Source organism: Pan paniscus, chromosome 3, assembly GCF_029289425.2.
Source record: "Pan paniscus chromosome 3, NHGRI_mPanPan1-v2.0_pri, whole genome shotgun sequence".
Classification (NCBI taxonomy): Eukaryota; Metazoa; Chordata; class Mammalia; order Primates; family Hominidae; genus Pan; species Pan paniscus.
The window spans coordinates 7,663,172-7,688,319 of NC_073252.2; the positions used below are offsets into that span (position 1 = coordinate 7,663,172).

Genomic DNA, 25,148 nt, shown 5'->3' on the forward strand with positions numbered 1-25,148 from the left:
CTCCCTCCTGTTATCCCTCCCCGCTTCCCCACCCACAGGTGTCCACCTGATCACATTTCCTGTGTTTCCTTCCAGCATTTCACCATGTTTCTTCAAGCAGAGGTGAATACAGATTGTTTTTAAATTGAGATAAAATTCATGTCACACGAAACTCACCCCTTTAGCCATTTTGAAGTGCCCTTGACCTCTCCCGCTTGTGAACGTAAGAGTGGGCACGGGAGATCTCCCTGCATCGGCTCCGACACATCCTTTTTCGTCCTTCCCATCCACACAGGTGCCCGGGGCTGCCTTGAGTGGTGAGCACCCCCGGCGATCCCCCCAGGCCCTGCTGGTGGATGCGTGGGTTATTTCTGGTCTCTGGTTGTTGTGGTGTTGTGGTGTCGTGGTGAAGGACTTTAGGCATCCCTCATTTCCCATGCACAGCACTTCGATGGAATAGCTTCCCTGAAGTGGGATCACCAGGCCAAACGGCACACGGGCTCGTGCTTAAGTTGGCGGTTCTGCCCGTGCCCCACTGCGGGTGGATCATTCCTGCCCCCACGGGCAGTGCGTGTGGAGGTCTTGGAAAGCGGCTTGTTGGTGAACAAATTCTGTTCCTGCCCATCCTGCCTGCGCTTTTCCCCTCTGTCCCTGGCAGTGGAGCTTGTCTGGCTGGAGGTCTTCGTCCATGTTGGCTGGCGGGTGAGGTGGTCTCCAGACCAGTAACTCTTTAAGAACAGCTCCAGTTGGTGAGTGTGGAGTTACTGATGTGGAGTGAATTTGGCCAAATCCTGTGTGATGCCGGGACAGGCGAGGGTCTGAGTTGGGCCTGAGTGACGTGACCCGTACCAGCGAGGCATGTCTGAGACTCAGGCGGGCCACTGCCCGTGGGCCCCACTGATGGGACTTCTTACAGATTCCAGGGTCCATGTCCACACCTGGACGAGTATACAGATGGGGCGGGGGTGAGGAAAGACCTCACCAGGAGTGGGTCTTGGCTTTTCTGAGTCAGACTGCTGCTGATGAATTCACTCAGCAATGATCATTCTGACACTCCCTGTGTGCCGGCCCTGGTGAGGCTCAGGAGATGGAGGTGTCTGAGGCTGACGCAGTTCCTCCCCTCCTGGGGTGCACAGGGTGGTCAGGGAAGGCTTCTAGGAGGCGGTGGCCTTGAGAATGAGCAGGAGGGAGGCAGTGGAGAAGTGAGAAAGGGGAGAGCATAGCGATCCAAGTATGCAAATGCCTGGGGGGTGGGTGACAGAGTCAAGGCCGGAGCTCGTGGCCAAGGGGGTGTGTTTGGAGTGCAGTCCACGGCAGTGAGAGTGGAGGGAACCAGACTGCTGAGGGACGGGAGGAGCCCCAGCTTCCTGATGAGGCTGAAGGACAGTGAGCAGGGGTGCGGGCCTCCCTCCTGGGGACGACTTGCCAGGGTAGCCCCTCAAATGTGAGCGACGAAATGAAGCTTCTGCAGGCCTGGGGTGGGGCTGCCTGCAGGTCTGCATTTCCAGGAGCTCCCGGGAAGCTGCATGGCCCGTCCCCACTGTGAGGGGGAGGCCCACGGCTGTGCAGCTTAGCCAGGGAGACCTCAGTGACACTGGGGGCTTTCAGGGGCCTTGGACACTGACCTTAAGTTCTCCCTTTTTCAATGGGGTATTGATTTTGGAGTTTGCAATCAACACTAAGTTCTTGCAGTCTTTTGGTAGTAGTATTTGGTGCTTTATGTGTATTGATTGACAACTGAATTGGGCCTGACTCTGTCTGTCTTTTTGATGATTCTTGAGCCCCCGAAAGGCAGCCATGTGTCAGGCTGCTTCACAATCATTTCCCACTAGCTGTGTGGAAGACTCAGTGTCCTAAGTTGGAGGTGCTCAGAACGTTTCTTGCTTCTTGTCTTAAGAGGGGCACAGTTGAGGAGGCGATGCCGAGTGCTCCTGAAGAGCAAACCTGGTAAAGACGAAGCTTGGGGGAACTGGGCGCTCATGCAGGGCCAGGGTTCAGGCTGGCTCAGAAAACCTCAGTGTGCGTCTCTCCGAAGGGATTATTGCGCGTCTCTCCGTAAGGAGCTTGTACCCGGGGCCATTGCCGTGCTGCTGAATCAGGCCCCACTGCACAAGAGCAGAGGGAAGTGGCCCAGGGTCTCAGAGGAGGCACCGTGAACTTCTCTTGGATGGTGAATGGTGAGCCTGACCCCCGGATTATGGAACAGCTGACCTCGTTCCTGGTGGATGCTGGTTACATTGGGGGAAGGATTTGGTGGAGCAGTTTATGCAAATGGTCTTTTAGAAACTCCCAGGGCATGTTATTAGGTTTGGAATTGAACAGATTTCATGATGTTTGGGGGTTCTAAAGGCATCGATCGGCTCTAGTTTTTGGAAGGGAGCAACTCCTCCAATTGACAGGTGGAGAAACTGCGAACTCTGCGAACTCGGAAACGTGCCAGTGACCACTCAGGGAGGAGGGGCTGAGCCTTGGGCGTCTATGTTCTGATTTCTGGTCTAAGTTTGTGTGGATGGACACAAAGACATGGGGAGACCCTCCCGCAATCTCCAAGTTAGCACCATTTCTCAGATCAGGAAACCGAGGCTCAGTGAGCCTGGCCACCCTGCATCACACCCTCTTTGTTTTATTTTAATCCATCTGAGAAGTGCCCACTCTGCCAGGGCCACCTGGTAAAGACAGCATTGACCTCCCAGTTCATGCTGTTCACAGGTGAAGATGCTGACGACTTTGCTGCTGGCCCATCAGCCCTGGAGCTGAGACTTCCTCTGAGCCAGCCCCCTTTCCCCAGAGCAGCAGAAAGTCCTGTTAATGCCATTGTGGGTCCGAGGCTGGTTAGCCTCGGCTCCCTCCCACTGCCAGAGCTTTGAGATGTAGCCCAGGCCCCTCATCTCCAGGCAAGTTGGACGGCTCAGCACAGAGCAGAGGACCCTCCTATGAGCCCAGCACAGGGCTTGGCACTGAGTTGTGTGGTGGAGGTGGGGCCGGCTGTGGTGATCAGGGGGTGGGGCTCCATGGCCGGCCTAGGGTCTCTCCAGGAACTGAGTGTGGACTTCAGGGTTCTTTTCCTTCTGGGGAAGGGTACCCTCAGTCCCTCTCAGGGAGGGAGCAGGCCCTTCCCTGGAATAAAGCGAGAGGCAGTGGATGTGGGGGCTGGGCTGTGGATGTGGATCTACCAGGACCAGGGTCTGTCCCCGCCAAACCCTTTCTTTTCTCTGAACCTCAGTTTCCTTATTTCTAAAATGAAGCAGTGGTGATGGCATCCTGAGTTCCTGTGAGCTCTGTTGTTGAATCTGACACACCTCCTTCCAGCCCCTCACCCAGATCCGCCCTCACTTGCAAGGGAGGTGGGTGCACAATGGGTGAATAAAATCGGGGTGCCCTGCAGACACACAGTCCCTAACCATTAGCAGGGCTGGAGGAGCGTTGAAACTCGCAGAAGCTAGAGGAGTGGCAGCTGCCGCCGGACCGGCCCTGTTATTTACAGGGTTCAGCACAAAGTGAAAACACAAAGCCCTCGTTCAGACATTCTCAAGAATTTCAAGACAGCAACAGCAGAGCATGAAACCAAGCTCAGGGGCTTCGTGGCTGTGCAGGTCACAGACCTGGCCCTGGTCCTGGCTATCTGGAACACTCCACGCTGGGGAACTCCTCGTGTGGGCTCTCGCTGGGCTAAGGAAGATGAAGCATTGTGTCTCTCAGGGTTCTGGAGCCCGTCCCCTGAGGGTTAGGATGGGCATTACTGTGAAGGAGCCCTGGGCCTCCAGGACAGGGCATGTTCCCCACCCTTAGGTGTCAGGAGGAGCGGGTGATGGGCTCTGTGGGGAGCCCCCGGACATCAGGGGCTTTGGGGTTGGCTGGGACTGGGCCTGAAGGACAGGTTCTCCCTCCTGTCTGCATCAGCTGCTGTGTGGATGCTCATTCGTGTCCTCATGGACTCACCCACTCATTGATTTACTCAAGGAAAGATTGATGGATTTTTCCACTCTGTGCTAGGCTCACGGGGGTTTAGGGGTGGGTGAGTCCCCGCCGTCATGGAGCTTACTGCCTGGCAGCCTCAGGGCGGGCAGGTTCAGGAATTCCAAAGAGGCTGAGGTCTCTGCCTGGGGTCCCGGGTTGACCTTTCAGGGTGCAGGGCTGCTGGGCTGGTCCTGGGTGGTAGTGCATCGGAGGAGCCCTGGGCATCTGCTTGTCCCGTGCTTAGGAGGCAGGCATCACAGAGTGGGGAGGGCAGCAATGAAGTGCAGACCCATAAAAGCCCTGGGCCTGGGCACAAGAGCTCCTGGCTCTGCTGTGTGCGATGCCACAGGTCACTGGGCGGTTCTGTGCCTCAGTTTCCTCAGCCGTAATGTGAGAACAGTAATATGGGCCCCTCCCAGTCGGCGGGGGGTGCTGCGAGAGAGTGGATGAGTCGATGCTTGTCACAGGCTGAGCTGGCACAGATTTGGAACCCAGCACCCCGGCTCCCGGGCCCATTTGGTGACATGGCTTTGGGAGAATAGGAACAGATTCGTGCACTGCCTTCCCCACGGCCGGGAGGATGGGAGGCGAGAGGATGAGACGTGGGGTGACGCATGTATCCTGAGGAGCCTTCGAAGTGACGAGGGGTGGCCGCGGCCGACCTCTTGTGGACAGCAGTAGCTCTTCTTTCCTCGTCTGTTGCTTGGACATTCCTGGCCGTCTGGGAAAGATCCCTGTGGGCTGCGGGCTCAGGCAGCCTCTGGATGGGAGGAGACCCTTGGCAACGGCCGGGGCTGTGTGGCTCTGACTCACATTCCCGATTTTTCTCCCACCCAGATCAAAGAGCCCCAAGGCTAACACATCAGCCACTGAAAAAAACTGTCCCGGGGATATTTCATTTCCAAAGCTGTTAGCTGAGGGCCCCAGAAGGGCATGTCGTAAGTGTTGGTTCTTTGAAACTACTTTTAATAGAAGTTTCTTCTGAAAACACAGGCTTTCAGCGTGGCAGTGAAGAGCCCAAGCTTGACGTCGAATTGCCTGGGATCAAATTCTAGCTCTGCCGCTTGCTGAGTGTGTAGTTTTTGGCAAAATATTGAAGCGCTCTCTGCTTTAGTTCCTTCATCTGTAAAACAGGGATAATAACATGTGGCTCCTGGGGGCGTGGGGGCAGCACCTCTTCGGTATCCCTGGGGCATGGCGGGGGTTGCTGTAACTGTGGGGCTCGTCGGTGGCAGGGCTGAAACCAGTGGTTATTAGCTATCATTATTCTGAATGACGACGGCTCCTATGGCTTATGGGTCATTTCACGTTTGCTACTGAATATTTAATCGTCACCACGGCATCATCATAGACTGGAAAACTGAGATGTGTTGAAGTCGAGGGTCTGCTAGTGCAGAGCCAAGCGTGGAACCCGGGTGGTCTGACCTCACTTCAGGGTCCTTCTCCTTGATGACTGCCGAGTCAGGGCGTGGTGGGGCTGCCTTGCTGTCTGGCTTCTCCAGCACTGGCCCTTCCTGGGCGACCTCCTTGTTTCAGCCCTGGGCAAAGCCAACCCCACAGGAACCCAAAGTCTCATTTGGCTTGGCCAGTTGAAGCCAGTAGAACGATTCTGTCCCCAAGACAGAGTGGAAGGGGGTCCTCTTGATGGAAGGAGTGCGGTGGTGGTGGGGAGGGGGGCACTGGCCTCTGCCCGACTTCACTGCATAAATGATCCTTCCTTTGGGTAAAGTCACCTGTATTTCTTTCAGTGAGTGGTGTGAGTGCTTGTTATATGGCAGGTGCTGTGCCCCGCAATGGGGAGATAAACAAGGTCCCCACCCTTCACAGTTTATCCCTCAGCAGTAGAAGCAGACCCTGTGAGCTGTGTGGGGTTGCAGGGAGGTCCGGCAGGGTTGGAGGGGGGTGTATGGAGGGGGCATTGAGCCCAGTGTCGGGGGCCTTCCTGGGGGTGGTGTGAGTCAGGCTGAGATCTGAAGGTTCAGCAGGAATTCACCGAGGAAATAGGGCTGGGGGATTTGGGGAAGAGCATCCCAGGGTGAGGAACGCCTTGTGCAAAGGTCCCAAATGCTGGGGTTTAGAATGAGGGGGTGGACTGGTGGGGACTCTCCCCTCGAGGGAGGGGGAGGAGGAAGCAGTCTTGCTGGGTGATTGGGTGACTGTCCACAGTGGCAGAGCTGGAAGGTACAGGCAGGAGTGACGGGGACGTGAAGCCAGCCTCACAGCAGGGTGCGCCCCAAACCCAGCAGTCTGCAGAAGGGCAGGGTGCCCTCCAGAGCCAAGCTCCACCCCTCGAGGCCAGGGCAGAGCCTGGATCTCACTGCTTCAAGATCAGATTGGGAGGGGGCAGGGATTTCCTTCTGGATGGGGCCGGATCAAACAGACTTTGAGGTCCCTTCCAGCTGCCACTCTAGGCTGTACAAAATCCCCTCTGGGAACAGCGTGACTATATCAAATATGAATCAATGGGTTAAAGTCCACACCCTGTCAGCTCCCCACTCCTCGGAGGGACCTGGCTCTGACGGCAGGCTGTGAGCTGACAAGAGAAAATCGCTTTGTTCCTGAGCATGGCATAGCCAATCTGGCCTTGATTGACAAGGCCTCGCTTTTTTAAATCATCGCTGCCTGTAAGATGCACGCTGTCCCACCTCGGGCAACAGCCCCTCCTCATGTCCTCCCTGCTCAAATCACCAGGGAAAGAAAGATACTAGGTCAGCCCAGCTGCCATCTGTGGAAACGGCACCTTAGGACCGAGCACAGGGAGCTCTGCTTCCACGGAGGAGCCCGACCGTTGGGGATGACCAGGGTGGTGACCCCAAATAACGAGGCTAACAGCTGCTCCAAAACCCAAAGCTGTTCCCATCTTACCTCCCGGGGGCTACCCTAGCCATGGGAGTGTTAGGAACAGCTAACAGGGACTGGCAGTGAGTGAAATGAAATTTGATGTACATGGAAACGCAGTGGCTGGTGCAGTAATTGGGAAAATCTTTTTCCCATCAGGGCCGGTGCATCCTTATTCCCCACCCCCCAACTTTTTTTGTTTACACAGTTGTTTCAAAAGACAGTTAGGTGCTCCTAAACACTTTTATTTTCATTTTTATAAATAGTTGCATTTTCTGCACAGGCTTGAAATGCAAACAGTGTGGTCAGGTGGGGCCCCATGTGTGATGAATGAATGAATGAATGAATGAATGAATGGTTTCAACAACAACAAAAACGGGTGTGCGCCACAGAGGACTCCTGGGCCCCCAAGCATCTTGGCTGTGCCTCCCCAGGCACCACTCCAGGACCAGTAATGACAGACGGACCACAGGGACCTGCTCTGGTCTTGGGTGGCAGCCCCGGCAGCTGTTTCCAGCAGGCTTAGGGGATCCTCTAACGCGCTGGTGGAGACAGAGCCCCGTCTCCAGAAGCCTTGCCAAATGCGCTCCATCCTCACATAGGGACCACTGCCCTGGCACTCCCTTTGCCACAGTTTGGGATTGTCCAGGGCTGGGTTTGAATTATTTCCAACAAATGGCAGCTACTGTGTGGATATCACTGGATTCAGATGTTCCCAGAGTCATTCTGCAGAGCACAAGCACGTCCTCAGAGCAGAAATAAGCCCACGTCTAAGGGCTCTCATGTAGGGTGGCCCAGAGCCTCTCAGGGATACTGACTAAGAGAGGCCCCTGGGCGGCTGTTATTTAGAGACCCCAAATTCTGGCACGGAGTGGTGTCACTGTACCTCTCTTTGAGAACCTTGGAACCCACTGATTTCTGCCTTTTACTTTCTGTTAACACCACAGGTGATCTTGATCCTGACGAAGTACTACCACGCAGACATGGGGAAGGTTCTGGAAAGTTCTCTGTGGCGGTAAGTCAGCCCGATGGCAGGCCTTTCTCTTATGCACCTGCGTGCCATCTTCCCAGGCTCTCAGCTGAGGACCGAGATCCAAACACCTCACTGTGGCAGCCCCTGTGAGTCAGTGGCCTCCCAACTTTTCTTTGGCTAGAAAATGCATAAAGGAAAAGTTGAAAGTAGCTTAACAGTTTGGGCAGTGGGTATAAACTGCACTGCAGAATAGACAACTGTTCAGAAAGCGTCTTGGCTTTCTTTTCTTTCTGTTTTTCTCCCCGCTTCCTTTCTTTCCTCCCCGGAGGAGGAGGGTTTGCATTGTGAATTCAGGTCAGTGCACAATTTCCCTTCGCTTGTGCTCAGAACTTCACACGCAGCTCCTGGAGTCCACCAAAGGCTCTGATTATCCTCATTGTTTGGGCGTTTTTCTTTCTTCCAGGCTTAGCCAAAGAGCTTGGTAAATAAATAAGCCACTGGCGATGGGGGATATCTCTTTATGTGTGAAATGTGAATTCAGCTCAGGAACATTAGATTGCCCCTTTGAAGTTTTCAATGAGATGAGAAAGAAGGAGGATTTGAGAACCCATTTTGGTTATCATCCTCCTCAATATTTACATCCACTCACCCAGGAAGGGTACAGATGGTCCCCAGCCTCTGGGCTGTGGTTTCAAAGCTTTTCTCCTGCAAAAGATTCTCTTTCTTCCATGTACCGATTACCACCTCCATGTTCTCTGGGTGTGAAACCATTTTGGTTTCCAACATATGTTTCTCAAGTAATAATTAATTCATTTTTTCTATTTGAAATCCATAAAAAGATGCCTCTACCTGCTGATCAGGACCTTGAGTTGGTTTATTTTCCATTTTTGGCTTTGCTTTTAGCTAAGGGGTTTGGTGATTCATTGTGTTGGTTCTTAATGAGGGATTTCTGCGATGCTCTGGGAAGTTGTTGAAACATGTCTCAAGTTGGGTTCTTTCTTTGTGGTGGAAGGAATGGCATCACCTGGAGCCCACGGGCCTGGTCATCTGTGCTGCTAAATGAGGCCAAGCTCAGGGGTTAAGACACTCACAGTCCCCCGAGTAGTCCTCAGCCGCTCCCAGCAAAAACGCTTTTCCTAGAAGCTCTTCTCGGTGTGGATTCACTCCCCAGACCCACTGGTCTCCTCTAATTCCGTCGTCACCACCAGAAAATGGGGGGTGAGTGATGGGTCGTATCCCTGTGTAGAGGACAGATGTTCCCTGCCACGGCCCCCCGTTGCTTTATGTGCTGGTGGGGTTGCTTTAAAAATGTCTCGTTCCTCCAGTGCTGGGCTCAGCAATGTTCACTACTTCGAGACAAGAGCAGAAAAGTGTAAGCTCCGTGGGCCCTGTGAAATGTCATTGCTGCTCTTTGAAAATGTATGTTCCAAGGCAGGTTTTGGAGGCAACACTCCTGGACGGGGCAGGCCCAGGGAGGGCGCCTTCGCTGCTGGGCAGAGGGTCTCAGGGTGGGTTCCTCAGTGACAAAGCGGACGGAGATGGTCAAGTCTTCTTCTTCCAGCAAAGGCCCTCAGTTACCTGATTTGCCCCAACTCCAGTATGTCTGTCAAGTGCTGGGCTGCAGTCCTCCTTGGCATGGAGGGATCTGCCTGGGGCTAACCGCCTCAGAAGTTTCCAGAGTACCCGCTTCCCTCCCCTCACTGCAGCCTCTCAGCGTGGCTGGATGTGGAGGCAATGAGACTGTGTGAAGTGTCGTCTGAACAGGGAACGATCTTTTCTTTCCCGGTGTGATCTGCACTTATACGACGGAGTTGCCGGCTTAGTTTACGTTTGCTGGAGTCCTTGTGCGGTGGGGGTGGGGTGGGACTGACTGTGTCTGGCCCCCTGGCATGGGGCCCAAAACCACTTACAGGCTCCAGACAGGATTCCTCAGAAGCAGGTGGCAGCAGAGAGGCCAAACCACCCACTCGCAGCTGCTCCAAGGGTGGGGTGGTGGGGACTTCTTTCTGCTCCAGAGAGCCTCCGTCTCCATGTCTGTTAAATGGGGATAAGATGCCCCTGAGGGGAAGCTGTGAGAACTGAATGAGGAAATGTGTGAAATGTCCCTAGAACAGTGCATGATCTAAATTCAGTTTTTCTCCAAAGCAAATTGACAGATTTTAATTTTCCGTGTTCCCTTCTCATCACTGTCTCTATACCCAGATGTTTCTTCGCCTTTATTAAAAATGCTTGCAGAGACATTAGTCATCTCACCAAAGTTCACCCACATCCCTACCCATCGGAGCAATTACTTTCTTTGTTTATATTATCTTTTCTGATGCTAACATATTTATATAGGTAGAGACACAGAATGCAGTTTTATATTCTTTTTATCATTTATAAAATATGTTTCTAGTTTTTCCATGTAGTGACAAGGTCTGCGTCATCATTTCTTTTATGGCTGTTACGAGCCCCTGGAGTTGGTTCACTCTAATTCTTAGCTGTCCCCTTATTGATGCTGCCATAAAAAACTTAAGCAGGTAGTTTTCATTTTCATTTTGTTCCCTGGAATGAATCAGTTACATGACAGCCAGGGAGTGTGAATGGATTTGCAGCTGGTGTGCAATGGCATTCAATTCTTCCTCAAGACGAATGTGCATTCCCACCCGGGCAGTGCCCTGCATCCTGCCGGCGACTTTTCTAACTCCTGCTCATTTGACAGGAGGAGCTGAGGGCAGGAAGGGGACGGCATCATTGCTTTAATTTGCTTTTTTTGTTGTTGTTTGTTTCCTAGTAAGGAGGAGCAGTGTTCTGTTTTAATTACTACTCACATTTTCTCCTTTGCACATTACCTGCTCCTGTCCTCACCCTCAGTTTTGGGACTCACGCAGGAAGATGGTGCTGAGAGTTGAGAGCTTGCCATCACTCTCTCTTCAAGATGCTGCTTCCTCCCACCCCCACCCTCTGTCTGCATTTGAGGCCCCTGTGGATGGAAGGCTGGCGGTGCCCTCGTCTGGAGAGCACATATTAAATAGGGCTATTAAAGACACAATTAATGAATGTGCACTGAGTCTCCTAAGAATCCTTCTGTGTAATTGCAATAAATACACTTTTAATGACAGGTATGGTCTTTTCATTCTGAAAGTGGCTCGAAGCTGAATGTGTTTTTAATTGTCCTGCATTTGACGGGCCGCATGTCAGCGGCACCCCCTCCTGGCTTCCCTGATGATCCAGTGCTCTGCCCCTTTCTTCTTGTGGTGGTGATGGGGGTCTCCTGCTCAATCTCAGGCCCCCTTGAATCGGTGCAAAAGGCTGGGGGTGAGGAGGGGAGCACCATTCTTCCCTGGAAAGCCCCTGGTTGGCATCAGGGTTTGAAGTGTGCAGGGCGTGCTCCTCCACGTGGTCTTGCCCACACAAGCCACAGAAGCCACAGAGGGTTGAGCAAAGCTCGATGTGTAGACTGCGGGGTCTCAGCAGAGGCACAAGAAAGTCACTTAGAAAAGCCCTTATAAAGTGCTGCAGCTTGGGCCAGCCAGGGAAGGCGTGGGTTCAAGGTAGGTCCTCCCAGAGGTTTTCCCCGGGAGAGGATCTAGTACAGCACTTCTCAGACTCCACGGGCACTCGAGTCTCCTGGGATCTTCCTGCAAGGAACACATGGTCAGATTCCACCGGTCTAGGGTCTGGAGGGCAACCCAAGACTTTGCATTTCTAACAAGCTCCCGAGTGCTGCCCATGCTGCTGGTCTGGGGACCACACTTCAAGTAGCCAGAGGTTGGGCTGGTTAGGACCCAGGTTTAAAATCCTTCCAGGGTACTTGAAATAACATACAAGCCATACCCCCTGCAAAGACCCCATCCCCGGCTCCTACCCCATCCCCAGTCTCAGCTCCTCCCACTCTACCTCTTACTGTTCAATGTCCAGTGACAGTAGCCTCTTGGCTGACCCTGGACTACACTGAGCTCAGTCCCTGTAAGGGCTTGTGCATGCTACGGCTGCTGCCTGGAGAGCATGTGGCACCAACCCCAGGTACTGGATCCTGCCCCCCATTCAGTCTCCCCATAAACCTCTTTTCTTCAAAGAAGCTTCCCTCACTACTTGGTGCAAAGAGGCCCCCAGGCATTCTTTATAACCTCTCTCATTGAAATGTGGGAGTTCCTGTTTATGGTTTACCCCACCACCACCACCACCACCACTAGAACATAGGCTGGTTGAGGATGCAAGGATGGAGACCTGCCAGGTTTATCTTATTGATCACCAGATCCCTGGAACCAAACTCAGATCTGGCATAGGAGATACATGTTGGGCATTGGATGAATGGATTGACAGATGGACAGCCGGGTGGATGGATGAATGGACAGATGGATGGATGGACAGATGGACGAATGGCTTGACAGATGGATGGATGAATGGATGGATGGATGGACAGTTGGATGAATGGATGGATGGATGGACAGATAGATGAATGGATTAATAGATGGATAGAAGAATGGATGGATGGATGGATGGATGGGGAGATGGATGGATGGATGGATGAATGGAAGAATAGATGGATAGATTAATGGATGGACATATGGATGGATGGATGAATGGAGAGATGGATGAATGGATAGATAGATGGATAGATGAATGGATGGATGGATGGATGGATGGATGGATAGATGAATGAATGGATTGATAGGTGGATAGATGAATTGATGGACAGATGGATGGATGGACAGATGGACAGATGGATGAATGGATTGATGGGTGGATGAATGGATGGATACATGGATAGATGAATGGATGGATAGATGGGTGGATGAATGGATGGATAGATGGATGGACTGATAGATGGACAGATGGATGAATGGATTGATGGATGGATGGATGAATAGATGGATATATGGATGGATGGGTGGGTGGATGGATGGATAGATGAATAGATGGATATATGGATGGATGGGTGGGTGGATGGATGGATAGATGGATGGTCAGATGGATGAATGGATTGATGGATGGATAGACAGATGAATGGATTGATGGATTGATAAATGGATGGATAGGCAGACAGATGGCTGGATAAATAGATGGATGGATGGACTGATGGATGGACAGATGGATGGGTGGATGGAAGAAAGGATGGATGGTGGTGTGGTTTTTGGGAAACACTGCTGAGACCGAGAAGACCCTTTACATTTACAGGGTCATCTTAGGGGATGCTGTGGAAGCCAGGAAATCAGAGTTGGCTCTGATTCTGTCAGGAGGAGCAACAGGGTTCTGCAAGCATTCTGAGCTGGAGAGAAAGCTTACTTTGGGCTGCTCCCTATGTCCTGCCTCCTGCTGTGATGCAGCCTCAGGGATCACCCTTGCTTCACACTGAGCACGGCTGTTGGGCAGAGTGGATTTGAAACAGAGGGACAGTCCTATAGACCAGGGGACTCTGTGCCTGTGCCATCCCTGAACAAGGACCACACTAATGCTGGGCCAACCCTACCACTTCCTGGGTGCATTTGACCTCAAGCAGGACCTTCATCCAGGGGCAGTCTCAGGATAATTGGGGGTGGAGCTGGTCTCAGGTTTTCTCTAGAATGACTTGGTTGAATCCTCTCCTTTTTGTTAGGGATAGGAAGTGATTCTTTTTCTTTATCTTCACTTTAATTAAGAAATCTTGAACATATCCTGAAAAGTACCGACCATGGTAGGACACATGCCCAGGTACTCACGAAACAGAGCCAAATGAATGTTCACTAAATAATCCATCATTCCCTTCTTCCCGGCCTCCCTTGTGGTTAATTTGGGGTCGCATGATTAGTGTGGGCCAGTGGATGGTGAGCAGGAATAATGTAGGTGCCATTGAAATTTAGGGCTTCAGTTTTTACCACACCAGAGCCCAGTCCAGCTCAATGCCTGTAATCTAGCTCTCATCAATGTCAACTTTTTCCATATATGTTTGGAATTGCTCTCTCTCAAAGAAATACACTATGATAGATTCTCTCCTCCATCCTCTCACACCCACCCTCACCACCCACCTGGAAGTAACCTCTACCCTGAAATTGGTGTGGGTCATACCCCTTTTATATTAAAAACATAAAACACAATATACACATCATAATGTATCTTGATTGTCTGTCTGTATGTATATATGTATGTCTACCTGCAATCAATATGTTCTGCTGCTTAGCTTGTTTTGCAAAGAATGGCATTACTTTGCCTTTTGAAGTTTGCTTTATGTGCCCAACTTTGTTTAGGTAATTTGTCCATGTAGCACATGTAATCTATTTGATTTATGTATTCCCCTGCTGTGGGAGTGCTAGGATTTCTATCCTGAGATTTTGCCACTCCAGTCAGGGCTGCAGCGAGCACCTGTGAACACGTCTCCAGTCAGATGCTTGGATAGGGTGGAAGATGTGTGCACAACTTTCTTTTTCTCTACCTATTGCCAGCTTATCTGTGAGGTGACTCACTGCTCTACACCTTGGAGTCATCAGACTTTCCATGTTTGCACTCAAGTGGGTGTGAGATTACAGCTTAATCTTGTTATTTTGCATCTTCCTCATACCTGGTAAGATGGAACATATTTTTCTATGTTTATTGACTTTTTGGGTCTCCTCCTCTGTGACTCACCTGCTCATATCTCGTGCCTGTCTTTTTACATTGGGTTGCTTAACTTTTTCTTGACCCCTACCTCTCTACTCTAAAAAGCCCATGTCATTTCCAGGCCCCTTAATTTTAAGATGTGCCCTCCAAATGTGTCTTGAACTCCTGCCAGGTACCATTCATTCTTTCCCAACACCTTCTAAGGAGGTTTCCTCCTAAGAGTGTTTTACCATACCACATTTATGTCTTGAAGTGCAATTGTTAGAATAGCAATTCTGATGGATGGTGTATTAGTCAGCTATATGGCAATAACGAACCCAGTGGCATGCACTCAGCATTTATTCTCACATCCCTGTGTTGACTGTGGTTTGGTTACTTTGGCCAAGGCTTGGCTGGGTGTTCAGGCTGTTGGCTGATGGGTTTGGGTCTGCTTCATATCTGTTTATACTGGGACTCGAGCTGACAGGAACAGGACTGAGGCCACCAGGACATGTTCTTCTTATGCAGAACACCAGAGCTCAGGAACAAAGCTCAACCACACAAGCACATTTTAAGACTTCTGCTCAACTCACATTTGCTAGGGTTCCACTTGCCAAGCCATGGTCAGTTTCAACCTCAATGGGGCAGGGGGAGTATAGTTTGAGGAGGTTGGTGGGGTGGAGGGAAGGGAATGCTTCCTGAATGGTAATTTAAGGTATTTCAAGTAATAGCTGATTCCAGAAAATACGTATTGTGTGGTCATATTTGATAAATATATTTTAGGGAAGAAAGTTTCAGATTTCTTTACGGTAGGATTTATCAGCGTCTCTGATACACTAATACACATTATACTTCTCCAGGAGAAGGTTACACAACATTTCTTAATCTCATTTAATTCCATAATCTTTAATTTTTCTTTAAATTTTATTATGATTTATATATATAAATTTATGAGGTACAAGTATAATTTTGTTACATGTGTAGATTGCATAATGGTGAAGTCAGGGCTTTTAGAGTATTCATCACCCGAATAATGTACACTGTATGCACGAAGTAATTTTGGATACTCCACCCCCCCATACCCCATCACAATTCCAAGTCTCCACTGCCTGTCATTTTCTCTGCCTCCATGTGTATATATATATATTTTAGTATCCATTTATGAGTGAGAACGTGTGGTATTTGTTGGCTGTAAATATGTGGCTTTATTTCTGGGTTCTACGTTCTGTTCCATTGTCTTTCTGTGTCTGCCTCGTTTCACTTAAGATAACCTCCAGTTCTATTTATGTTGCTGCAGAAGACATGATCTCATTCATGTTCATGGCTGAGTAGTCTTTCATTGTGTATATACGCCACATTTTCTTTATCCAGTCATCCATTGATAGACACTTGAGTTGATTCCACATCTTTTCTATTGTGAATAGTGCTGCGATAAACATATGAGTGCAGGTATCTTTTTGATATCCTAATTTCTTTTCCCTTTTCCTCTGGGTAGATACCTAGTAGTGGGACTGCTGGATCTAATGGTCATTCTATTTTTAGGTATTTGAGCAATCTCTGAACTGTTTTCCGTAGAGGCTGTACTAACTTATATTTCCATGAACAGTGTACAAGAGTTGCACTGTTCCACATCCTCACCAACATCTGTTTTTTTGTCTTTTTATTAATACCCTTCTGACTGGTGTAAGATGATATCTTATTGTGGATCTAATTTGCATTTCTCTGATGATTGGTGATGTTGAGTATTTTTTCATCTGCCTGTCGACCATGTGTATGTCTTCTTTTGAAAAATGTCTATTTGTGTCCTTTGCCCACTTTTAAATATGATTATTTGTTTTTTGTTGTTGTTGAGTTGTTTGAGTTCCTTATAAAGTCTGGATATTAATCCCCTGTTGGATGAATAGTTTGCAAATATTTTCTCCCGTTCTGTAGGTTGTCTGTCCATGCTGTTGGTTATTTCTTTTGCTGTGTGGAAGCTTTTCAGTTTAATTAAGGCCTGTTTGCCTATTTTTGTTTTAGTTGCCTGTGCTTTTCTGGTCTGAGTCATAAATTCTTTGCCTAGACAAATATTCAGAAGAGCTTTCCCTAGGTTTTCTTCTAGCATTTTTATAGTTTTGGGCCTTACATTAAAGTCTTTAATCCATCTTGAGTTGATTTTTGTATATGGTGAGAGATAGGGGTCCATTTTCATTCTTCTGCATAGGACAATTCATATTTCCCAGCACCAGTTATTGAAGAGTGTGTGTTTTTCCTAATTATGTTTTTGTCAGCTTTGGCAAAAATGAGTTGGCTGTAAATATGTGGCTTTATTTCTGGGTTCTCCATTCTGTTCCATTGGTTTATCTGTCTGTTTTTATAACAGTACCATGCTGTTTTAGTCACTGTAGCCTTGTAATATAATTTGAAGTTAGGTAACATGGTGCCTCCAGCTTTGTTCTTCTTGCTTAGGATTTCTTTTGCTGTGTGGGCTCTTTTTGGGTTCCATTTGAATTTAGGGTTATTTTTTCTAATTCTGTGAAAAATGAATTGGTATTTTGGTAGGAATTACATTGAACCTGTAGATTGCTTTGGAATGTATGGTCATTTTAACAGTATTAATTCTTCTAATCCATGAGTATGAAATGTTTTTTCATTTGTGTCATCTACAATTTCTAAAGAGGCGTTTGTAGTTTTCCTTGTAGAGATCTTTCACTTCCTTGGTTAAATTTATTTGTAGGTATTTTTCTGGTAGCTATTTTAAATGGGATTGCCTTCTTGATTTCATTCTTAGCTAGATCAATATTGGTATAAAGAAACACTGCTGATTTTTGTGGCATTGATTTTGTATCCTGCAACTTTACTAAATTCATTTATCAAATCTGTTTTTTCATGGAGTCTTTAGTTTTTCCAGCTATAAGATCATGTCATCAGTAAACAGGGATAATTTTACTTCCTCTTTTCCAATTTGGATGCCTTTCATTTCTTTCTCTTGGCTGATTGCTGTGGCCAAGACTTCCAGTACCATGTTGAATACGAGTGGTGAAAGTGAGCATCTTGGTCTCGCTCCAGTTCTTAAAGGAAATACTTCCAACTTTTCTCCATTCAGTATAATGTTGGCTGTGGGTTTGTTGTATATAGCCTTTATTATTTTGGAGTATATTCCTTCTTTGCCTAGTTTGTATGTGATGTATCATATTTATTGATTTGCATATGTTAAACCATCATTGTATCCTTGGTACAAAATCCACTTGATTGTGGTGTATTATCTTTGTGGTGTGTTGTTGGATTCAGTTTGCTAGCGTTGTGTTGAGGATTGTTGGATCATTATTCATATTGACCTGTTGTTTTTTTTTTGTTGTGTCCTTTTCTGGTTTTGATATCAGGGAAATGCTGGCTTCATAGAATGAGTTTGGAAGTATTCCCTCCTCTTCAGTTACTTTTGAGCAGTTTGAGTAGGATTGGTATCAGTTCTTCTTTAAATGTTTGGTAGAATTCAGTGGTGAAACCATTGGATCCTAGGCTTTTTTTTTTTTTTTGATAGGAGACTTTATGACAGCTTTGATTTTGTTACTAATTGTTGATTTATTGAGGTTTTCTGTTTTCTCATGATTCAATCTTGGTGGGTTGTATGTGTCCAGGAATTTATCCATTTCTTCCAGGTTTTTCAATTTGTTGGCATATAGTTGTTTATACTTGTCCTAGTAACTCTTCGTATTTCTGTGGTCTCAGTTGTTATGTCTCTTTTTCATTTCTGATTTTATTTATTTTGAGTTTTCTCTCTTCTTTTCTAGTCGGTCTACTTTGTTGATTTTGTTTATCTTTTCAAAAGACCAACTTTTCATTTCATTGATTTTCTGTATAGTTTGGTAGTCTCAATTTCATTTATTTCTGCTCCGATTATTATTATTTCTTTCTATTAATTTTGGATTTGGTTTGTTTTTTCTAGTTCCTTGATTTTTTAAAGTATATGTTTATTGCTATAAACTTTCCTCTTAGTATTTCCTTGCTGTATCCCATAGATTTGGGTGTGTTGTGTTTCCATTTTAGTTTGTTTCAAGAAATTTTATAATTTCTTTCTCAATTTCTTTATTGACCCATTGGCCGTTCAGGAGCATGTTGTTTAATTTCCATGTGTTTGTGGATTTTCTGATGTTCTTCTTGTAATTGATTTCTAGTTTTATTTATTTGCGGTCAGAAAAGATACTTGATATGATTTCTACTTTTAAAAATTTGTTCAGACCTGTTTCGTGGCCTAAGATATGGTCTATTCTGGAGAATGTTCTATGTGCTGATGAATTCTATAGCATTTGGGTGAAATGTTCCATAAATGCCAGTTAGGCCTATTAGGTCTAGTGTGTAGTTTAACTCTGATGTTCCTTTGTTGATCTTCTGTCTGGGTGATCTGTCCATAGCTGCTCATAACTGAGAGGAGTGTTAAAGTCCCCTGCTGTTACTGTATTTCAGTCTATCTCTTCCTTTAGATTTATTAATGTTTGCTTTATATACTTGGGAGATTCGTGTTGAGGGCATAGGTATTTAGAATTGTTATATCCTCATGGTGCATTGACCCCTTTATCATTATATAGTGACCTGCTTTGTGTCTTTTTACAGGCTTTGATTTGCAGCCTATTTCATTGGCTATAAATAGAGCTACTCCTGCTCTTTTTTGGTTTCAAGTTGCATGGAATAACTTTTTCCAGCCCATCGCTTTCAGTCTATGTGTCATTATAGGTGAAGTGGGTTTCTCGTAGGCATGATATAGTTGAGATTTGTTTCTTTATTCATTCAGCCACTCTATACCTTTTCATTGGAAAATCGAGGTCACTTACATTCAGTACTATTATTCATAAGTAAGGACTTACTATTGCCATTTTGTTGCTTGTTTTCTGTTTATTTTGTATATCCCCTCTTCCTTTCTTACTATTTTTCTTTGTGGTTAAGTGCTTTTTCTCTAGGAGTATGTTTAAATTCATTGATATTTATTTTTATTAAATCTATTATAGGTTTTTGCATTATGGTTATCATGAGGCTTATAAAATCATATAGCATGTTATTTTAAAGTGATAATAATTTAGATCACAAAGAAAAGACTAGAAACAAAAAAAATTATGCCCTTTATCCTCATCTCCCCCATATTTTTACTTTTAGTTGTTTCAGTTTACATATTTCTATATTACCTATTTCTTAGCAAGTTGTTGTAGCTATTACTGTTTTCAATAGATGTATCTTCTGGGCTTCATACTAGAGTTATGAGTGGATTGTGTATCACAATTATGGTATTAGAGTATTCTGGGTTTGTCCATGTCCCTAATTTTACCAATGGATTCTAAACCTTCAGGGTGTTTTTTATTTTTTATGTATTTTTTGCATGCTAGCGTTTTTATTTTTTTTCCTTTCAGATGGAAAAACTCCCTTTAACCTTTCTTCTAAGACAGATGTGGGGGTGGTGAATTCCTTCAGCTTTTGTTTGTCTAGAAAAGACGATATCTGTCTTTCATATTTGAAGGATAACTTTGCTGGCTATAGTATTCTTGGATGACAGTTTTTTTTTCTTTTAGCACTTTGAAAATGTCTTTCCACTCCTTCCTGGCCTGTATGATTTCCTTTGAGAAGTCTGTTGCCGGATGAATTGAAGCTCCTGTATGGGTTATTTGCTTCTTTTCTCTTGCTGCTTTTTAAATCCTCTCTTTGTCCTTGACCTTTGAGAGTTTGATTATTATATGCCTTGGGGGTAGTCTTGTTTGGGTTGAATCTGTTTGGTGTTCTCTGACCTTCCTGTACCTGGATATTTATATCTTTTTCAAGTTTTGGAAAGTTTTCTGTTATTATTTCTTTGAATAAGATTCCTAACTCTTGCTCTTCCTCTACTTTCTCCTGAACACCGATAATTCTTACATTTGCTCTTTGAGGTAATTTTCTATATTTTGCAGGTGATCTTTGTTCCTTTTTATTCTTTTTTCTTTTTTCTCCTCTGACTATATTTTCAAATAGCCTGTCTTTAAGCTCACTGATTCTTTCCTCTGCTTGACCCATTCTGCTGTTGAGAGCCTCTAGTGAAATTTTCAGTTCCACAGGTGTTTTTCTCAGTTCCAAGATTTCTCTCTGTTAAATTACTCTGATAAATATCTGAATTGCTTTTCTGTGTTATCTTGAAGTTTTCTTAAAGATGCAGTTTTTAATTCTTGGTCAAGGAGCTCACGTATCATCATCTCATTAGAGTCAGTTACTGGTTTCTTACTTTGTCCATTTTGGGAGATCATGGTTCCCTGTTTGCTATTGTTTCTTGTGGATGTATGTCAGTGTCTTTGCATTAAAGGATTCATTATTTACTATAGTCTTCTCTGTCTGACTTGTTTTGGTTAAAGATTCTTTACTGCTAGGCCACTGCCTCCTTTTGGACTCTAAGTGGTGCCTTAAGCCCAGGTTCTCCTTGGCTGTAGTAAAGGACTGGAGTGCTGCCTTTCCCAAATGGGGGAGGTCTCAAAGGGGATTTTTGGGTAGTGTGGGGATGGCAGCCAGGGGTTCATGCCCAGGAGACCTGTGGAATAAATCTCCAACAGCATGGTGCTGCTGAACAGACACTCTGATTTGGAGTCTCCTTTGGCCAAATTACAGAGCAGAGTTTTCACGGCTGGGCTTGGTAGTCCTTCCTCCCTTGTCTCTGATGTCCTCAGGGATATTTCTCCCTTCAGCACTTGAGATGTTTTCTATGGATCACGGCAGGAACAGTCTCCCGCCAGAGAACCCAAGATGATGGGGAAGCTGGTTGTCCACCTCAATCCCACTTTTTCCAGGGCAGAAACAGTGAGTTGGTGGTAAGTTTTCTGCAGGCTCAATGCCAGGCAGGATGGGGACAGAGGCATCAAGGATGTGGAAGTCCAATTTTCTTACTATCTGCTCTGAGTCTTCACTTCTCTGTGGCTCTGGGAACAGTCTCATCTTCACATTTGCATTCTGAAATATTGCTAGTGATCATCTCAGTGTTGTATATTTGTTTTTGGTTTTCTGTGGGTGGGAGTGAAACCAGGTTGCTTCTATGCTACCATTTTGGAACCGGAAGTCTCCTTGTTTTTTTCTGTCTTTTAATGTATAGAATTTTAACATATGTTGTGAATGCAGTCTGAGGAATTTGAGCAGTGAAGCCCAACAGCAATGCAGCATCCTCTGACGCTCACTGATATAAAGAAGCATCAAAGTCCTTCTCTGCAGAGGCCAATGATGGCCCTGGGGGACATCCCCATGGTGTGACCATGCTGAAATTGACAAAGCCTTCTGCAGAGTGTCTTACCAGCCTATGGGCTGTCCTGGGTATCACAGCATTCCTCTCTGTACCCCCATAATGTTGGAGCAAACAAAGAGCTGTCATGCTGATTAGGCTGTTCTTGGTAGATAACGCTGAGAGTTCATAGCCAGTTTTCAGATGGGAAAATTTAAGAGGTGATATGCTTTGCCCTTTGGTCATCCAGAAAGAGGGGAACTTCAGAGAGAAACAGTCTTACACTATAAGGGGAACTCTACCCTTAAGGTGATGACAAGCACGGAAAGTCCTCTGTGCACATAGACAGGCCTTCGTTTCAATTCTGGCTCCATATTTCCCTTCTTGGTGACCTCTCTGGGTCTCCTCTGTAAAATGAGCCTAAACATTCAGACCTCATTGTAGACCTCATGGGCTCTTATGAAGATGACAGCAGACAATGCGTGTAAAATGCTGGGCACTTAGTATATGTCAGAGGTCTGTTTCCTTCCTTCTCCCATTACCTAAAATGTCCCATTGGCTTTTCACCAGCTGCATTTTTGCTCCCAGGCCAGTCTCCCTCAGTGTTTGCTTTAACATCACCATGGAGATCTGAGTTTGATTTAAACAAGAGTCACAGCAGAATAGGGATCGAGAGAGAGGCCCTGACTGTAAAGCTTTCAGGGTTACAGTGTATTCAATAAATAATTCACTGTGAATCAATGATTTGATGAGGTTAGGCTCTGAGGCCTTGAGGTGCCTTTAAAATGTTCTGGGACAAGATCTGAGGTGACTGAGAAATCACGAGAATTTGAGGAGACTTCTCAGCATTCCTAGCCCCTGGGCCCAGCAGCCTCTTCTCTCCATCCTTTTTTTTTTTTTTTTTTTTTTTGAGACGGAGTCTGAATCTGTCGCCAGGCCAGAGTGCAGTGGTGTGATCTCGACTCACCGCAAACTCTGCCTCCCGGGTTCAAGTGATTCTCCTACCTCAGCCTCCCGAGTAGCTGGGACTACAGGCATGCACCACCACGCCCAGCTAATTTTTGTATTTTTAGTAGAGACAGGGTTTCACCATGTTGGCCAGGATGGTCTCCGTCTCTTGAACTCGTGATCCACCCACCTTGGCCTCCCAAAGTGCTGGGATTGCAGGCATGAGCCACTGCGCCTGGCCTCTTCTCTCTATCTTGACTTTAATACCTGCCCTCCCTTGGGTCCTGGCTCCAAGGACCCCTCTGTCACTGCTTCTAGCTTCTCTGCCTACTGACTTTCCTTCTTTTTCTCTTTCCTCTCTTCCCTTCTGCCTTTTTCCTTCCCTTGCTCCCCCTTTCCCATGTATCCATCCACCTATCTGATCATCCATCAATGCTTTCTTCCTTCCTTCCATTCCTCTATCTTCTCTCCTCATTTCTATCCACCCTTCCCACCTTTGCTCCTCTCTCCCTCTTTCTCATTCTTCCATCCATTTGCTATCCATCCACCCATCCATTTCTTCATTCACTCATCCATCATCTTAACCATCCACCCATCATCCACCCCTCCATCCACCTACCTGCCTTTCCTCCCTCCATCCATTTAGGCTCCGGGGTGGGGTGAGCTATGATAACTGATATCTAAGACTCAGAGTTTAGTAGGGGTACAGACAAGGAACCAATCCATGACAGTGGCATGTAATCTACCGTATGGCGGGGCTGAAAGAACCAGGGAAGCCTTAGACACCCCTACTCCATTGGAGCAGAGGAAGTGGTAGTCAGGTAAGACTTCCTGGAAGGAGATTCACCCTGGTTCCCAGACACCACAGCCTCCCTTCTCTTAAAGCTGCCCTCCCTACACAGTGCTTTCAACACTGCTACAGCCACGATGCCTCTTTGTGTCTGCTCCCAGCCCAGCACACCCCCACCATCCCTAGCACGTATGCTGCCAAGGTCTATCAAGTCTGTGCAGCAGATGCCAGCCATCCTTCTGTAATCCTAGGCTGTGTGGCAGAAATGCAGCTGCTGGCCCAGGAGGTGGTAGGGACACTCTGCCCCTCTGTACTCTGGCTGGGCCTGGGTCCCAGCTTCTGCTGTAGGAGCTGCCTGGAGTGTGTCACGGCCCATCGGGGCTCACCCTGGTGTTGTGTGCCACCCGCGTGTCACTCTCCTTTCCTCCCCTGCATCCTGCTCACTCGGCCTTGCTCCTGCAGGCCGATGGCCACCCCCTGGAGCTAGTTCTCAGGGAAAAAGCAAACTGGGGCAGAAAGGGGTCTTAACTTCTTCTGAGTGAGGCTGGCAGCTTCTGCTCCAGCCAGAGCGTTTGTTCTGAATTTAGCTTTCTGACAGTGTGCAGGGGGGTCTGGCTTCTCTCCCTGGCAGAGTGACAGCCCTGCCCATCCAGACGACCCCGTGCATTCTGAGCTCACAGCCGGCTTCCTAGCCCGTAAGATCGTCTCAGATGCTTTTTTAAGAACTGGGGGACAGATGCTCAGTGGAGATGGGGAGCCTGAAATGTCAGGTGATGATTTGATTCTGCACCTGTGATCAGCTGAGAATCGTCTCTCAGGGTTGGTCCTCCCAGCTCTTGAGGATTCTCCCTCCAGAGTTCTCCCATCAGCCCCTCCCCACCCCTGGGGCGGGGGCCCTCCCTGCAGGTCTTGCTCCTCCTGCTGGGTCTCCCCAAGCACCCTTGCTGCTTCACCTGTCCCCCTGGGCTCAGCTGTCCTTTCCCCATGGGAGCCCTTTTGGATCCCTCCTCCCACCCAGGCTGGGTCTTGCCCCACCCCTGGGCTCTCCCAGGGCCTCCGCCACAGCCCCCATCCTGTCCCCACCATGGCAGGCACCTCCATGTCTCTAGGGTCTGGGTTTTTGTGTTCTCTGCACCTGGCAGAAGCTCTGGGACCACCATGAGTCCAGGGGCTTTCAGAATGGAATCCACATCCACGAGGCATCATGCATGAATGTCAGTGATAACCGCCTCCCATTTCCTCAAACCAAGGTACTGGGTAGTGCCTTAAGGTACTGGGTAGTGCTTTAAGAATCTCTTCTTAAAGACATTCTTAATATGGGAAGGGCCAAATCCCTCTCCAGAAAAATTCTCCCTCAAAAAGTACCACATCTTTATATACTGTAATTATAATTTGTGATCATCATAAACACGGCGTAAAAACAATCCCCTGTGTTGACCCCACCTCATGAGATTCGAACTATTCATATTTGAGATAAATTTTCTCACTAGTCTTAAGATGCAAATATATACGTGATTTATAAATTTAGAATTCCAATTGAATTATGTATTAAACATGTTCTTATGATCCTCCGTATTTTCACAGCTGCTTTTTTTTTTTTTTTTTTGAGATACAGTCTCATTCTGTCACCCAAGCTGGAGTTCAGTGGTGTGATCTTGGCTCACTGCAACCTCCACCTCCTGGGTTCAAGTGATTCCCCTGCCTCAGCCTTCGGAGTAGCTACATGCGCCCGCCACCATGCCTGACTAATTTTTGTGTTTTTAGTGGAGATGGGGTTTTGCCACATTGGCAAGGATGGTCTCAAACTCTTGGCCTCAGGTAATCTGCCTGCCTCGGCCTCCCAAAGTGCTGGGATTACAGATATTAGCCACTGCACCTGACCCACAACTGCTATTTTTTAATGGCTGTATAATATAGTTTCATCTGAAGGAGGT

General features: G+C 47.3%; 1 protein-coding gene across 5 annotated transcripts in view; it reads left to right on the forward strand.

Moving 5' to 3' along the window:
• The window catches only part of SORCS2 (sortilin related VPS10 domain containing receptor 2), a 557,572-nt gene that overhangs the window by 201,817 nt on the left and 330,607 nt on the right, over positions 1-25,148 (forward strand). For all 5 annotated transcript variants that reach the window (XM_034951974.3, XM_034951976.3, XM_034951975.3 and 2 more), the window contains exon 2: positions 7,722-7,789. In XM_034951974.3, the coding sequence (XP_034807865.2) occupies positions 7,722-7,789 (68 nt within the window). The remainder of the gene's footprint in view (positions 1-7,721; positions 7,790-25,148) is intronic.